At 35.3% G+C, this 15,483-nt stretch overlaps 1 protein-coding gene across 7 annotated transcripts in view; it reads right to left on the reverse strand.

Moving 5' to 3' along the window:
- The window catches only part of DNM3 (dynamin 3), a 682,754-nt gene that overhangs the window by 503,334 nt on the left and 163,937 nt on the right, over positions 1–15,483 (reverse strand). For all 7 annotated transcript variants that reach the window (XM_078156497.1, XM_020970517.2, XM_020970516.2 and 4 more), the window contains 2 exons: positions 11,085–11,234; positions 9,520–9,723 (listed from right to left, as the gene is read on the reverse strand). In XM_078156497.1, coding sequence (XP_078012623.1) covers positions 9,520–9,723; positions 11,085–11,234 — 354 coding nt within the window. The remainder of the gene's footprint in view (positions 1–9,519; positions 9,724–11,084; positions 11,235–15,483) is intronic.

The following is a 15,483-nucleotide window of genomic DNA, read 5'->3' on the forward strand; positions in this document are numbered from 1 at the left end:
GGTGCAGAAAGCTTTATACCCATCTCACATTCTCACACAATGAACCAAGTGTAGATGGCACCTGAAGCATTTTTTAAAATCAGAAATACTTTAAATGAGATGCCAATAGCTGGGCTAAAATAACCAGACTTTGAAAGCAGCTTGGACACTATTGCTTTCTCATGTGACGCGCAAAGAACTAGAAGCTACGGACAGTTGTAGCCTTTCAGAACGTGGGGATTTCAAGAACAATAAACAAACAAGCCTTGTTCTGCATTACCTCCTAATAAGAGTGTTAGGTGATCCTTTGGCACTTTAAATCCAGGTTGAATTTTTTTCGTTCTTAGAAGGTATCCTTTTCCAGAAAAAGCCTGACTCATCCCCATTAAAAGTTTGTTGATCAGTGTGTCCGCCTTCAATCATTTTCTTCAAAAACATCAGGCTACTTAGCAGCTACATCTTCATCTGCACCTCATCCACTTCTCCAGTAATTTTAACATCATGCAAGTGAACTCAATTTTTAAAGCAATAAAATTAGCCCAATTCTTGGAGTAAAAATTTCTTCACCATGCATTTCCATTTCCTTTCATTTCCTTAAATAAACTGAAGCTTGTTTGAACAGGTCTTTTGCTAAGAGGAATATGGTTTTATTGTAATTTTCATGCATGCAGTTAAGCACTTATCATTACATGTCTGTATTTTGCAGTTGTTCACAAAACACAAAAAGCTGATGCAGTTTGGCCTTTTTTTCCTTTTATTTCACCTATATGTTTTATTTTATTTTAGTTATGAAATAAAACAAGCATTTCCATGACATAGTACAATAAAAAGATGATTGTACATGAAACTGCAAACCTATTACATACAACTTGCTATTCCTTTTAAATATATAATAAAGTTATTATGTAAATTTTTTTTGTTTCTTTCCTCCCTCCTCCCACTCTAGAGATGGCCACCATTAGACACAACTAGGGGTGTGTGTGTGTGTGTGTGTGTGTGTGTGTGTGTGTGTGTGTGTGTATGTGAAATAATTCCACATACTTCGATTTATCAGCTCTTTCTCTGAACGCAGACGACATCTTTCTTCATATGTCCTTTACAGTTAATAATAGTCAATATGACTTATTTGCTCAAAATCAGTCTTTTTTTGTTTTTGTTTTGTTTTGTTTTGTTTTTGGATAGGCAATGGGGTTAAGTGACTTGCCCAGGGTCACACAGCTAGTAAGTGTTATGTGTCTGAGGCCAGATTTGAACTCAGGTCCTCCTGAATCCAGAGCTGGTGCTCTACCCACTGCACCACCTAGCTGCCCCTCAAAGTCATTCTTAAAACAATATTGCTATTACTGTATACAGTGTTCTCTTGGTTCTGCTCACTTTGCTCTTCATTATTTCATGTAAGTATTTCCATGTTTCTAAGATCATTGAGTTCCCCATTTCTTATAATACATATACCACAACTTGTTCAGCCATTTCCCAACTGATGGGCATCTCTGCAATTTCCAGTCCTTTGCCACCACAAAGAAAGCTGCTATAAATATTTTAGAAAATCGAGGTTCTTTTTCTTTTTCCCTACTCATCTTTAGAAACAGACCTACATGTTTTATAATATTCCATACCCTCAACTCAGGCACTCTGATACCTCACCCTATTTTAGAGTTACTCTGACCACATTCATGCTATCCAATCAATTTTTTTTTGCATTATGTAATAATAAGCCTCTTCTTTTTTATGCTGGCTGTGTTTCCATCTGAAATGTTCTTCCATTTGCCCATTGTGTTAAGGGCTGTTTTAAAAATATTAACACCATTATTTCTAATATGGTGCACAGCAACACATAGCATGCAGTGATAAGCAAATGTGGACCAATGATATAATGGCATGTTAAAACCACTGACCAACTTGCATGAATCAAATTAACTGAATTTTTAGCTCACATAAAATGTAACCTGACATCATTTTATAATTTACACTAAGTTGAATTTAATGTTATCTGAACTCACATAAATTGTGACTTCTCTGTATTTTTCAATTTAAAGTTCTGGCCAAAGAAAGCATTTGTTTTGCTTGAATTTTCATATTTCTTACAAGAGTTTTGTTTTCCTTTTTTACACAGTGGTGACAGGGAAAGAAAAATAATTTTGCTCATTGATTTTTCATTTATTTTTAATTTTTAATTAAAATATTTTGGTTTTATGCTATATAGATTTTTCCATAAGGTATCTTCTAACAAAATAAAATGGTTAGGTAAAATTAAAAATATAGTAATCTCATTTGAAAATACAGCCAATATTTCACATCTATAGCAATACCCTCAACTTGATTTGTCAAAATTAATAGAAATCTCTTTTCTATGTCTCCTACTCCACTGGAAAAAGGCGGGGGGGGAGCCATTTCTTGTAAGAAATATGCGTAGTCAAGGAAAACAAACACCCGAGAGAGAGAGAGAGAGAGAGAGAGAGAGAGAGAGAGAGAGAGAGAGAGAGCACACAATATGAAGTTGCTACGAAGTACTTCTGGGAAAGGCACTAGCTGCCTGGGGGGCAGAAGGAAGAGGAGAGAATTAGGATAGGCTTACAGTAGATGACACGTGAGTCGAGCTTTGGAAGAAGTTAGTGAATCTACAAGGTAGAGGTAAGGAGGAAATACATTCTAGGCACAGAGATGGGAAATAGAATTGCGTACGGTTCATAGAAGTAGGACAACTTGGCTGGACCCTACATGGCATGTAGAAAGGTAATATACTATTGCAAAGTTTGGAAAAGAAGGCTGGAGCCAGATTTTTAAGGGCTTTAAATGCCAATTGGAGAGTTTGAAAAACAAGAGAGAGTCATTGCAGTTCTTGAGTAAGGGAATAAAATGGTCAGACTTGTGCTTTAGTATTATCAATTTGGCTCCTATGCAGAAAATAGATTGGAGAAGAATAGAGATTGGAGGCAGGAAGACTAATTAGGAAGCAACCACACTAATCTAGGTAAGAGTTGACAAGGGCTTAAACCTGTTATATATCTCTACTAGCCAGTTTCTGATGTAAGATTGGAGTTCAAGAAAGGAACTAGGGCAAGATGTATAAATAGCTATATAAAGGAAGTCATCTGAGAAGTGCATGTTTGGGAAAAAAGCTGGGCCAGTCATATCACATGAGTGAAGAATAACCAACAAACAGGAAATCTACCTGTTTCACTGGTATCCACAAAAAGTCAAAAGAATGTGAGGGAGTATGATGGGCAAGATCTTACATGTTAGGTTTATGGGAAAGCCTGGATTTGTCATGCAACATAGAGAGGCATGGATTGGTTGCAATTTACAGCATTGAATGGAGTATCCACATCATTTGATCTCAGATCCATTTGGACAATGGAATTTCTAAGTGATTATAACCTAAGAAGGATAAGATGTAAATGGGAAGAAAGAGTTTATATGGAGGGGAGGCAATGGTAATAGATGGCATCAGATGGTAAAGGTTGAATTATTTATTAGAAATCAGATGGTTTTTTGTATAGCTAGGCTTTCTCTATGTGGTTCATATATGTACTGAGTAGCTGAAGATACGAAGAATAGCAAAAACAATCCCTGCCCTCAAGGAGCTTACTTTCTAATGGAGGGAGACAGCATGTAAATAAAATATATTCAGAGTAGATGGGAGGTAATCTGAGAGAGGAGGGCATGAACAGCTGAGAAAATGAGGGAAGGGATCCTGTAGGAAGCTGTGAGAGTTGAGCTGAGTCTTGAAGGAAGAAGCCAAAATGCAGATATTGGAGGGATAGAGCATCCTAGTCATTGGGACAGTCAAAGAAAAACATGAAGGTAGGAAATGTAGTCTTGTATATAAGAAACAGTATAGTTTGGTCATAACTTGCCTGAAGAGAAATTAAGCATAAGAAGACTGGAAAAATAGAAAGGGGCCAGATCATGAATAGAATTAAATATCAAATGATAGTTTTTTTAGATTTATTAGTTGTTGAAGATAATAGGAAGCCACTAGAGTTCCTTGAATAGGAAAATGACTTGATCAGACCTATACTTCCAGAAAATCCCCTGAGCAATTGAATAAAGTATAAATTGAAAAGATAAGAGACTTGAAGTAAGAAGACTAGTTAGAAGCCAACTGAGGTAGCCAAACAAACATTGATGGGGACATACAAGAGATGTTGTGAAGGCACAAATGACAAGATTTTGGCAACAGATTAGATATGTGATGTGCAGGTGAAAACTTGAGGATGACCTCAAATGAAGACCTGGGTGACTTGGAGAATGGTGGTAACCTTGAGAGAGACTGAGAAGTTTGGAATTGGGGGGAAGGTTTGGGAAAAGATTAGTTCAACTTTGGACATGTTGAGTTTGAGTTGTCTCTGAAGCATCCAATTTGAGATTTCCAGAAGGCAGTTGGTAATACATGACTGTAGTTTAGGAGAGAGATTAAGGTTGTGTGTGGATATATCTTTGCATGTGCTTCTTGAAATTATCTGCACAGAAATATTTGAACCCATTGATTCTCATTAGATCACCAAATAAGTAGTCTAGAAGGAAAAGGCAATAGGGCAAGTACAGAGTCTTAGTTAGTGGACATGAAATCAATAAGTAACCAGCAAAGTAAACTGACAGGGAGTGGACAAATATATAGGAAAAGAACCAGGAGAAATCAGTTTCACAGAAACCTAGAAAGAAGAGAGTGTTCAGGAAAAGAAGATAATCAACAGCTGCCATCAAAAGTTGCAGAGAAGTCAAGAAGAATAAGGACTGAAAAAATGCTTTTATATTAGCAATTAAGAGATAACTGATATCTTTATGGATAAGTCATCATTCAGTTGAATGATGAGGTCATTCAAACTGTAGAGGGTTTAGAAGAGAATGAGAGGAGATGGAGTGAAGGTATGAACTATAAATGAGCTTCCCAAGAAGTCTAACCACAAAGGGAGGTGTGCTGTTAGGATGATAGCTAGTAGGTATGCAGGAGCAAGTGAGATTTTTTCTTTTTGCTTTTTTTTTTTAAGATATAAGAGACATGGTATGTTTGCAGGCAGCATAGATATAGGGAATGGTGGGAAAAAGAATAAGGATGGGGCAGCTAGGTGGCACAGTAGAGAGAGCGCTGGCCTTGGAGTCAGGAGAACCTGAGTTCAAATCTGGCCTCAGACACATGACACTTACCAGCTGTGTGACCCTGGGCAAGTCACTTAACCCTGATTGCCTCACAAAAAAAAAAAGCAAAACAAACAAGTAAACAAAAGAATAAGGATAATAGTGACAGCATCTTCTGAAGAAGCTAGAAGGAGGTGGGATCAAGATCTTGTACATGGGGAAAGAGTTAGTTTTGACAAGAAAGACAACTTATTACTTATAGAATAATAACATTCTTAGTGCTGAGATGTTTGAGCCAGGGTACTATTTTTACAGTGAACACCATGCATATTCTATGTGAGGTGTTGAAAGGATTATCGTTAAATTCATGGAACTCTATAGTCAAATTGAACATAAAAAGGTACAATGGAGACCAGCCAAGAATTAAGTCAACAAGAATTTATTAAGTGCTTACTAAGTAACAGACATTGTGCTAAACACTGATTTAATGCTCTTAAAAGAAGAAAGAAAAGGAGAGGAAAAAGAATACCCTAGGCAGGAAATGGAAAAGGGTAAATGAAGTTATCTCACATGCTCAAGGTGTAGAAGTAGAAAACTATACAAATAAAGAGGAACGGATAAAGGAGATGGGCAGTAGATGAACTTCACTTTCTCATCTGAACTGGTCTGAAGAGGGAAGAATATACTAACAACTTGATACAGAAATACAGTAAAACAGGGAACAGGAAAGAAAGGAGGGGATAATATGAGGGAGGGTAAATTAAAGGAATGATTAGTCCTAAGCAAAACAAACACTAACTATGGAGGATGGACCACAAAGTGGGATTTAAAAGTAAAGAAAGGATAAAAATTTGCAATTTGGCTCTAGGAGAGGGAAAAACAAAAGGGGCAAGGAATCAAAAGAAATTTTTGTCAAACCTAGAATCAAGTCTAAGTTAGCAGTCCTCCTCATCACCATTTCCTCTACTTTATAAAGGATAAAATGATCAGTAAGGCAAGTCAAGATTATCTCAGCTGATCAGATAGAGTGGGAATTCGAATAACTTTTCAAACTTTTTGTCATGCATGACTGCTATACTCTTGCCTCTATAGCAATTTTGAGGTCTGTTTATGTTTACTGGATGGAAAGTCTGCTATGCTTTCTTGCACCACAGTACTGCTCCTTTATTCCTCCATTAATTCTTACCCAAATATTCTTAGTGATGTCCACTGCCCACCTATGTTTCATGGATTTAGCCAATCTGCTCTTTTAGAATAAAATGTACCGTACCATTGCCGTATTCTAGTCATAAATGACAATCCCTTAAATGTTAATGATGAACATGAGCTTAAATTTAGATCTATGTAAGGATCACTCTGTTACCCATTCATGTTTAGACATCTGGGGCTACAAGTATTATTACCACCCTTTTCCTGAATATTCTTTCCTGTGGATCATAGGCAAATTGAACTCATTTGAGTTTCCCTATCATTCCTCCTATGTTATATCTGTGGTACTCTGTGGCATCTAGGTCAGTAGTTATATTTTCTCCATTCCCTACTTTCACTATAAAGATCAGTTGGCATTTATTTATTCCATCCAGATATGTCTTCTGTAAATACAGTAATCATTTCTTCTATATCATTCAAAATTATTGATAAAAGTTATGAATAGTACAAGATGCAAAACACAATCCTGTTGTATTATACTAGAGAGCTCCCTCCAGATTGACATCAATCCATTACTTAATATTCTTTGGGTATACTTATCTAAGAAGTTATAGATCCACCTAACTATATTTCAATCTAGCCATACACTTCCAATTTGTGCACAAAGATAAAATATGAGCTCTTTCAAGTCCTTGCATTTGCCTACTGATATACTTCATAGATAGGAAATCTACAACACTGGAAATACCTGTTTCATCATTGAAAAAAAAAACCTATGTAAATTGCTTATTTTCCTAAATGGCTTAAAGTTTGAAATCCTGTAGGGAAGGTTTACCCTGTGTGGTGAAGTATCTAAAGTCACAAGGACCAGACAAAGAACAGCTCTGGCATGTCCTAAATAAATAAATAAATAAATGAGTGAATGAAAAGTAAATAAATAAATAAACAAATGAATGAATAAATAAATAAATGAATAAATGAATGAATGAATGAATGAATGAATAAAGTCTTCTGCCTTTCCCCATTTGTCTATTTTCTCCTAACATATAGACCTTTCTGTGCCCACCCAAAATAACCTCCCACTCTACATTCCAGATATACATGGTCTGAACCCTACATTTTAGCTGACTTTTGAGGAGACCACAATGCTAAATGAGTACCTCAAAAGCATCAGGAATGGTAAATTAATAAGGATCTCAAAAGTTCTCTTTCACTAACTTTCCCTTGAAAACATTTCAAAACCAGACATGGGCACAATAAAAGTCCTTCCAAATGATAGGAATTCCTTTTCTTAAGGGCATCAAGGGGAAGTAGATTTAATAAATCACATATGCCCTCAGACATTATTTTCTTTAACTAACCTAAACACTGACATAGTTAATAAAAAGTAAAAATTTTTTCTTTTACTTACTAAACTCACAGTCATTTCCTATTTCCCACCATACTTCTGAGGCAATCAATCTGGAAAAATAACCAGCCAGAGAAGTTGCAGTTTCCACATGAAGGGAGATCACTATGCTATGTAGAGTTAGAAAAGTTATTTCTCTTTATTAAGAATAAAACCTTTTTAGCAAGTAAAAATAGCTTTTGTATTATTTAAACTTTCCACTAACCAATAATGGTGCTGTCAATATGTATCTATTGATATGTGTATTGCTTGGTAAAGAGCTGGATTTCCCTTTTATTCCTACCAACACAATGACAGTACAAACATCCGACTTTAGGGAGATGCTCCCTAACAGAAAGAACATTCATGCATGTAAAAACGTCTGTGTTTGCTCTTTCTTTTTGTTCTCCTGGCCTTGAGGGAAATCTTTCTATGTTGTTTTTTTCTTTTGAACTAGTTTGATTCAAGGTGCAGAAGAAAAATGTCTATCAGCCTTTTCTATCTAAAAGAATGTCTTAGTAGAGGATTTTTGAGGTAAACAAATGGTTTCTGGGAAATGACTGCATCAATCAATGGATGCTTTTATGCTACAACCATCTTTATATGTCTTTGTATTTTTTGTTAAGAAATTCTTTGTATTAGAATAAGAAAATGTACATAAGCATGTGTAGTAAATAGGCTAGTGGGACATTAATTGAAGCAGAGTATAAAGATATGTGGATGTATGCGAATATAGACATATATGAAGAGAAAATCTTGATCTCCTCTCCTGCCTGTCTTAATTCCCTGATACAAATACCAAATGCATTGTATAAAGAGTAGATAATTAATAAGTATTCATTACACTGAACTAAACAGAAGGAAGGATATCATGAGAGACTTTAGTGCCTTGTTGAAATCCAGATATATTGTATTAAAAGTAATTCCATGGTCTAATAGTCTAATAACTCTCATTTATTTATTCATTCTATTTACATATTCATTCAAAAAATTGTTGATTAGATGTCTACCATGTGCACTATGCTAAGAACTGGAGAAAAAGAAAGATGATGATTATATTATGATATGTTCCAGCCTTTATGGAGTTTGCAATCAAGGAGTGGGGTAGGACATGTACATAATTAAGCAGTAATATAGATTAACTATTTCATAACTACAACGCAGATTAAAAGTAATTAATATATGAAGTGCAATGTACTGTGTGCAAGGTCAAAGAAAGAGAAGATAACTTCTAAAGAGAAAGATTCAGTGAAATTTTCACAGAGGTGTTGGCTAAAATTTCAAAATGCAGAAATGAGGCAAAATAGAAAAATCGCTTGATCTCAGTGAATACAACCAACTGGTGTTACACAATCAACAATTATGCATTAAATCTCTACAATGTGCTAGGCACCCTCTGGGAATTTACAACCAAGCCAGGGAAACATGTATACATACAAACATATACTTAATAAATACAAGGTAATTTTTGAGATGATGGCACTAGCAGCTGGGGGGGGGGGGACTTTCCTTTTTCTAAATGTTCAGTGACCCTTGAGTCTACATTTGGTAGAACTGAAAATTCTTTATTAAAAACATATAGATCAGTTCTTCTTACAATGAACTCCATCTGAATTATTTTGTTGGAATAGTATTGAATCAAATACTGCTTGAAACAAGTAGACTATAAGCTGAGGCTGGAGATTTTTCTCTTTTAAATATCTTGATTGATATATTAATGAAACAGGATTTTATCTTAATTGTTTAATTTTCCTCTTGCCCTCTGAAATGCCAATTATCAAACATATTTTCATTAACAATCATATTGTCTAAATTATCTCATTATTAACAAAGAAAAGCCATTCGAATTGAATCATCTTTATATAGGCTCATATGCTTGAAATTTGATAGCTGACTTACCCTTACCGTACGAGTCAAACACTCACCTTGAGGATCAACTTCTTTAGCTAATTTCAGGGCATCAGAGTTGGCAAGATCTGTATTTGCAGGTGTAACAGCCAAAATCAGACAGTTTTCTCGAGTGATAAACTGCATAATCATTTCTCTGATCTGATATTCAATATCTTGTGGCTGATCCCCTACTGGCACTTTAGTGATTCCAGGCAGGTCAATAAGGGTTAGATTTAACACTGTAGACCAAGAAAAAAAGAGTCTTACTTATATGCTCTATATCCAAAGGAAATTGATCATATAAAGTCAGTTGATGCCTTAGTGAAAAAGTCAAAATGGCCTCAATTATATAAAGTGCTCCTTTCTGAACAGCACTGTTAAACATAAATAAGTGAATAATCCATAATTGTTATGCCAAAACAATTTTTAACACAATCTGAAAGGTACTTATTTGCTTGCCTAACAGCTTTCTCTCAGGACTAGCAGAGTCAAAATGGGTGGGGGAAGGGATTATAATTAAAACACTCAATATATACATAAGGTATCTGCCATGTAATATCAATCCATATTGTGTGAAAACACTCAGACTAAGGCTTGTGTTTCTCATCCCAAACACCATATGTTATTTGTAGCATGTTTAGCTAATTAGTCAAATGGAAAGCTGTTTCAAGCATTCATAGTGTCTTCAGGTGAACATACGAGAGTCATAAAGCTTACATTTGGGGAAAGAAAAACAACTTCTGAGTGAGTGATGATTTGACTTCTACCCAAATCGGTTACCATTCTGTGTATATATAACACAATTTGGCACATATGGCAAGCATTACTGAGAAATTATAATTGAGTACCATGTCAATCATGTAGCAGAGTTGGTAAAGCAATAAAGGTGACTAGAAAGAGAATTAGAGACAATAAAAGTGAGCAGCACTGACAACTTAGTTCTGAGTATAGATTATTTCCAACAGGGCAATAAATTTCACACAGGTGGAGGAAAATCTTAATTTATGAGTTTATATTGATAACGTGGATGATTATGATGGCTGCTGTATCAGGAATACAACATAGAGATGCATAGAAGTATAAAGAAAATCCAGTAATGGCAGACTCGGTCAGAGAATTCAACAAACACTATAGATTTTTGTCAGTACAGAATTACTGAAGTACGCAGTAAATGCATGAACTGGATTTCAAAAGTTCAAGATAAACCCAGAGAATTTTAAAAATGTGTCTTAATCAGTTCAGGTATAGATATCCACTGGGGGTGGAAGGAGCTATTAGCTAGGTTTTAGGGAATATGACATTTTTATAAGAAACCCTAAATGCTATGGAACGCAAAAGAATTTTATTTGAAAAGAAAGAAAATGTCTTAGCCAACTAAGGAGTTAAAAGGTAGATGAAAAACCATTAGGGTTTTTTTTTCCCCATGAACACATACCATTGATTTTATATAACCATATCTGTGAGGCAAAGTACATCACAAGAAAGGGACCCCACTCTTCATGGATTTTAAAGTACATATTATAGGTACAAGAACCATTACACTAAATGATGCTGAAACAATTTTTATTGAGAAAAATTTTAAGATGAATGATTTACTTACCATGTGGGGAATAGACTCGTAAATTAATAGGTATAGATGAAATGCCTTTATTCATTCCTGTCACTCGATCTGTTTCTGCTTCAATCTCTTGACGAACTTCATCAAAATCTGTGAACTTCCTTCCTTTGCAGTGTAAGAATTCAGCATATTCTATAAGGACAAAGAAATATGCTAGTCTTAATGCCATATGAAAAATATTTCAGTAGTCAAGAATTTAAGTTAGCATTCTCTTCACTAATGAAAACTGTAAACAGTAATGACAGCTAACATTTATATTGGACTTTGAGTTTTACAAAATTTCATATATATGCACATACTTACACATGTCACAAGTATATATGTATACACAAGTGTATACACACATATATGAGCATATGTATGTATAGAAATATGAAATTTGATTTGGTTTTATCCTCAGACCTTTAAGATTAGTATTATATACACATTTTAAGAAGAGAATACTGAGGCTGAGAGAGATTAAATTATTTGCCTGATTAGCAAAGATCTGAGGCAGCATTCAATCTCATGTCTTTCTGACTCCCAGTTCAGTGCTCTATCAACTACAAGACCTAGTTGTCTCAATGAAGATAACAGTCTTAGTATGTTATCATGCCCCCCAAAAATCTTAGATATTTAGAATAATAATGTCAATGATATGCCCATGATTACAAATCAAATCTTCCCAATACTGCCTATATAGCCATCAAAGTAACAACATGAAGCATTTTACACACTTTCAAATTTTCATGCAGTTCAACTAAGAACTCTAGTTGAATATTTCCTAAATAATGTGGTTTTAGGAATAATTCAAAGAGAATGAACACCCCTGAACTAAAACCTAAGAAACCATGTGTTATCAAAGAAATTAAAACTATAGTACACACAGAACAGTTCAACCATCAACTCAATTAACATTCTTTATGCTATCTATCCTACATAAAGATGTAGCTTACATGAATCATTCATAAACTTTAGAAAAAAGGAATAGATGGAAACAAAAAAACTTCATATAATTATTTTAATAGAAGTTACAGAAAACACTATGAAAATAACCTGCAAATTCCTACCAGTTCATATAGTTAAAATATAATGTTTCTCAGAAATAAGATTAGGCTTTTTCCCCCCAATGGAAACAATTACCTATAAGTAATCTACAAAATTTTCAAAATTAGAAGGGGTAGGGGAGGGAAGAAGTTAAGAGACATAGAAAAAAAAACTTTAAATGAGTAAATATATGGCAGAATACTGATTCCTTACAAGAACTGAATCCTCTACTATATGGTGAATTTCTTGTGGACTTCCATAAAAATACAACTCTAAAAGAGAGATTGAGGTCACGAAGAGTTGGACTCGACAAAAATGACCAAACAAAACAGAGAAAGTATAAACTTACTATAACTTTAAGGAAGAAAAAAATGGGTAGTATATATTTAAGCTTCCTGATACTGTTACACTACGCCACAGAAGAGATGAGAGCCAATGAGAGCCAACAGGAGAAGTCATCAAGCAAAATTAATGACTAATTATTTGAAGTACAATGACATTTTCCAAGAAATTATGTTTATGCAAGCCAGTGGTATCAAATAGAAACAGGATTCCTGCAAGTCACACATTGACTGGGAACACCACAAATCAATATTATCTATGCTATATTGTACTTTTATGTATTTTGTTAGACATTTACCAATTACATTTTAATCTGGTTAGGGCTGCACCCAGGGAGTTTTGTGGACAGAAAGCAGCCCACAGGCCAAAAGTTAATACCTCTGATGTTAATCATACTGGGATAAGCAAAATATGGCATAAGTACAAAGAATCTTTATATTCACCCAAATAACCTTTCCTGTAACTTCCATCCACTGGTTCCAATTCTGCCTTCTGAGATGACTAAAAACTCAGATTTCTTCCTACAAATCTGACAAAATTTAAAATGGTTAAAGAAAGATATCATTCCTTCCCACTAGCTCTCTTTTTTGATCATACTTCTGCAATACATGGAGAAGAGAAAGCCTTCCCAGGGGAAGGAATATGATGAGTAATAGATATTGGAGAGTTCCCCCCAGATCCTACATTTAGGCAGGGGGGCCCAAGGCAGATACCTCATAATTTCCCACCTGGTTGCTCCTCTGGACTTAATCTCCAGAAATTCAGCTTACTGCAAGATCACAAAAATTCATCACGCCCCTGAACTGAATTACCTCTCTCCCTCCCCTCCCAACTCCCACTTTTCAGCTTCCCCCATTAGATCATGAGTTCCTTGAGCTCAAGTGCTGTTGTTACCTTTCTTTGTATCCTCAGCGCTTATCACAATGTCTTGCACATAACAAGTACTTAATAAATGTTTATTGACTGATTTATTGACTATTATTGACAGAGTAAAAGGAGATAAGGAAATCATATCATACTCCTCTTTTCTTCCCCCTATATTCTCCTACTCCTTTTTTCTGCTTTTTAAGGTTTTTTTTGCCTTATTTTTCAGGCCAAAGAGTAGCAACTACAGATTGCTCACCTTGGTTTCTGGTATTCAGCACTGAAGAGATTGTTGACCACTCTCCAGAACAAATGAAGTTATACCTATACTTAAAAATTTTGTCCTTTGAGTAATGTAGTAGGTAGATTACTGGGGTCAGTAGACTTTAATGTGATTCATTACTCGACTACTAAATTGTGAACCAGAATAAGTTTTTCTACATAAAAAAAAAGAAATGTTATTTGTCTAAAATTAATGAAGACCACCCAAGATGGCAGAGGAAGAAACAACATACTCTCTAACTCCCTTTCTCACCCCACAACTACCTCCAATAAAGTCCTAAAAAACACCAGAGTCCTAATAAAAAAATTCAAGGAAAATGACTGTCACTTTTCCAGCTGATATACATAAGGAGACAGGGATAGATCTGTAGATACTAGGGACAGAGCCTAGCTAAGAGAGACCCATAAGGAGCCTTCCACTATGGCAACACTCTGAAAAGGGGACTGGAGGGATTATAAAACAAGCATAGATGGGTATGATATAGAGTATGAATAAGAAGAGGTTTCACCTGGCAACTCTCTAATTCATACCCTAAAACTAGGTCACAAAATCAGTGTGGAATGAAGAAGAATAGTGGATGAGGACAAAGAGGTTCCAGACCTGAGGCTTTATACTAGGAAAGAATCAGGAACTGAGCATTATCTCAGTGGTTATGACTCCAACTATGGAGTCAGGGTCTCAAATCTAACTCTCATCCCATAGCTGAACAACCTGCCCAGAGAACTCAGAACAGAGATTAGTCTACAGTTCTGTTGCTCTAACCCTATATAACTCTCCAGCTAGCTTACAGTGGCTGAGTGCAGCAGCAGTCTACTGGAGCTCCAACCAGGGGCAAGCCCACAGTTATATTGTTAACTGAGGCCAGGATTTGCAAAGCCCCTAACAAGAGGGCAGTGATCAGATTTCATTCTGAATTAGACCACTCTGGGTGTGCTGAAAGCATAGCTTGTCCATAAGATCAGCTAGAATTCCTAGAAGAAATGAAGGAAAAGTTGTTGGGGATTTTTTTTTAAAGACTTAAAATGATTTTGTAAATGAATGAAATGCTTAGTGGAAAGAAGTGGAAAAATAAATGAGAGCTACAGAGAAAAGATTTAGAAGGAGAATTAAAGCTTAGCAAAACAGGTATAAAACCTTACCCACAGCAGGCTCTTTAAAAATTAGACCAGAAGAAATAAAAGTGAAATACTATGAGAAAACAATACTGAAAAGAGACAAAATACTGAAAAAATAGAAGAAAAATATAAGGTATCACATCTAAAAAAAATCAACCTGGAATATAGATGGAGAGATCATATAAGAATCACTGGACTATCTCAAAGCCATGACCAAAAAAACTGGACATCATATTTCAAGAAATCCAGTAGGAAATATGAAAACAGAAAAAATACCCTGGTTACCTCCCAAAAAAAAAACCTCCAATGAAACGTGGGCAGGAGGAAACTTTAAGGAAAAAGTTAAAAGAAAAGGAGAAAAGAAATTTGGGACTGGCGTCTAGGCAAGGGAAAGAGAAGAGGTGCAATGGGGCAGAAGTAGACTGCATCAAGCACAGAGCACTGATGTTGAACCTTGAGAACCACTATTTTCTTTGTAAAGAGGGAGTGAGAAACAAAGAGAAGAAAAGGATAACAGAGCAGGATGAAGGGAAATACACAACTAATGATCAAAACTGTGAATGTGACTGGAATGAATTCAACCATAAAAAAGAAAAGGATAGAGGAATAGATTAGAAGGTAGAACCCAACAATATATTATTTACAAGAAACTAACTTTAAGTGGAGATGCACATAAAAAAAATAAGGGGCTGAAGAAAAATCTATAACTTAGCTTAACTAAAAAAGCAATGGTATTAAGCTGTCAGACAAG

This window comes from Phascolarctos cinereus, unplaced genomic scaffold (genome assembly GCF_003287225.1).
Source record: "Phascolarctos cinereus isolate Bilbo 61053 unplaced genomic scaffold, phaCin_HiC Scaffold_5;HRSCAF=322, whole genome shotgun sequence".
NCBI classification, from domain to species: Eukaryota; Metazoa; Chordata; class Mammalia; order Diprotodontia; family Phascolarctidae; genus Phascolarctos; species Phascolarctos cinereus.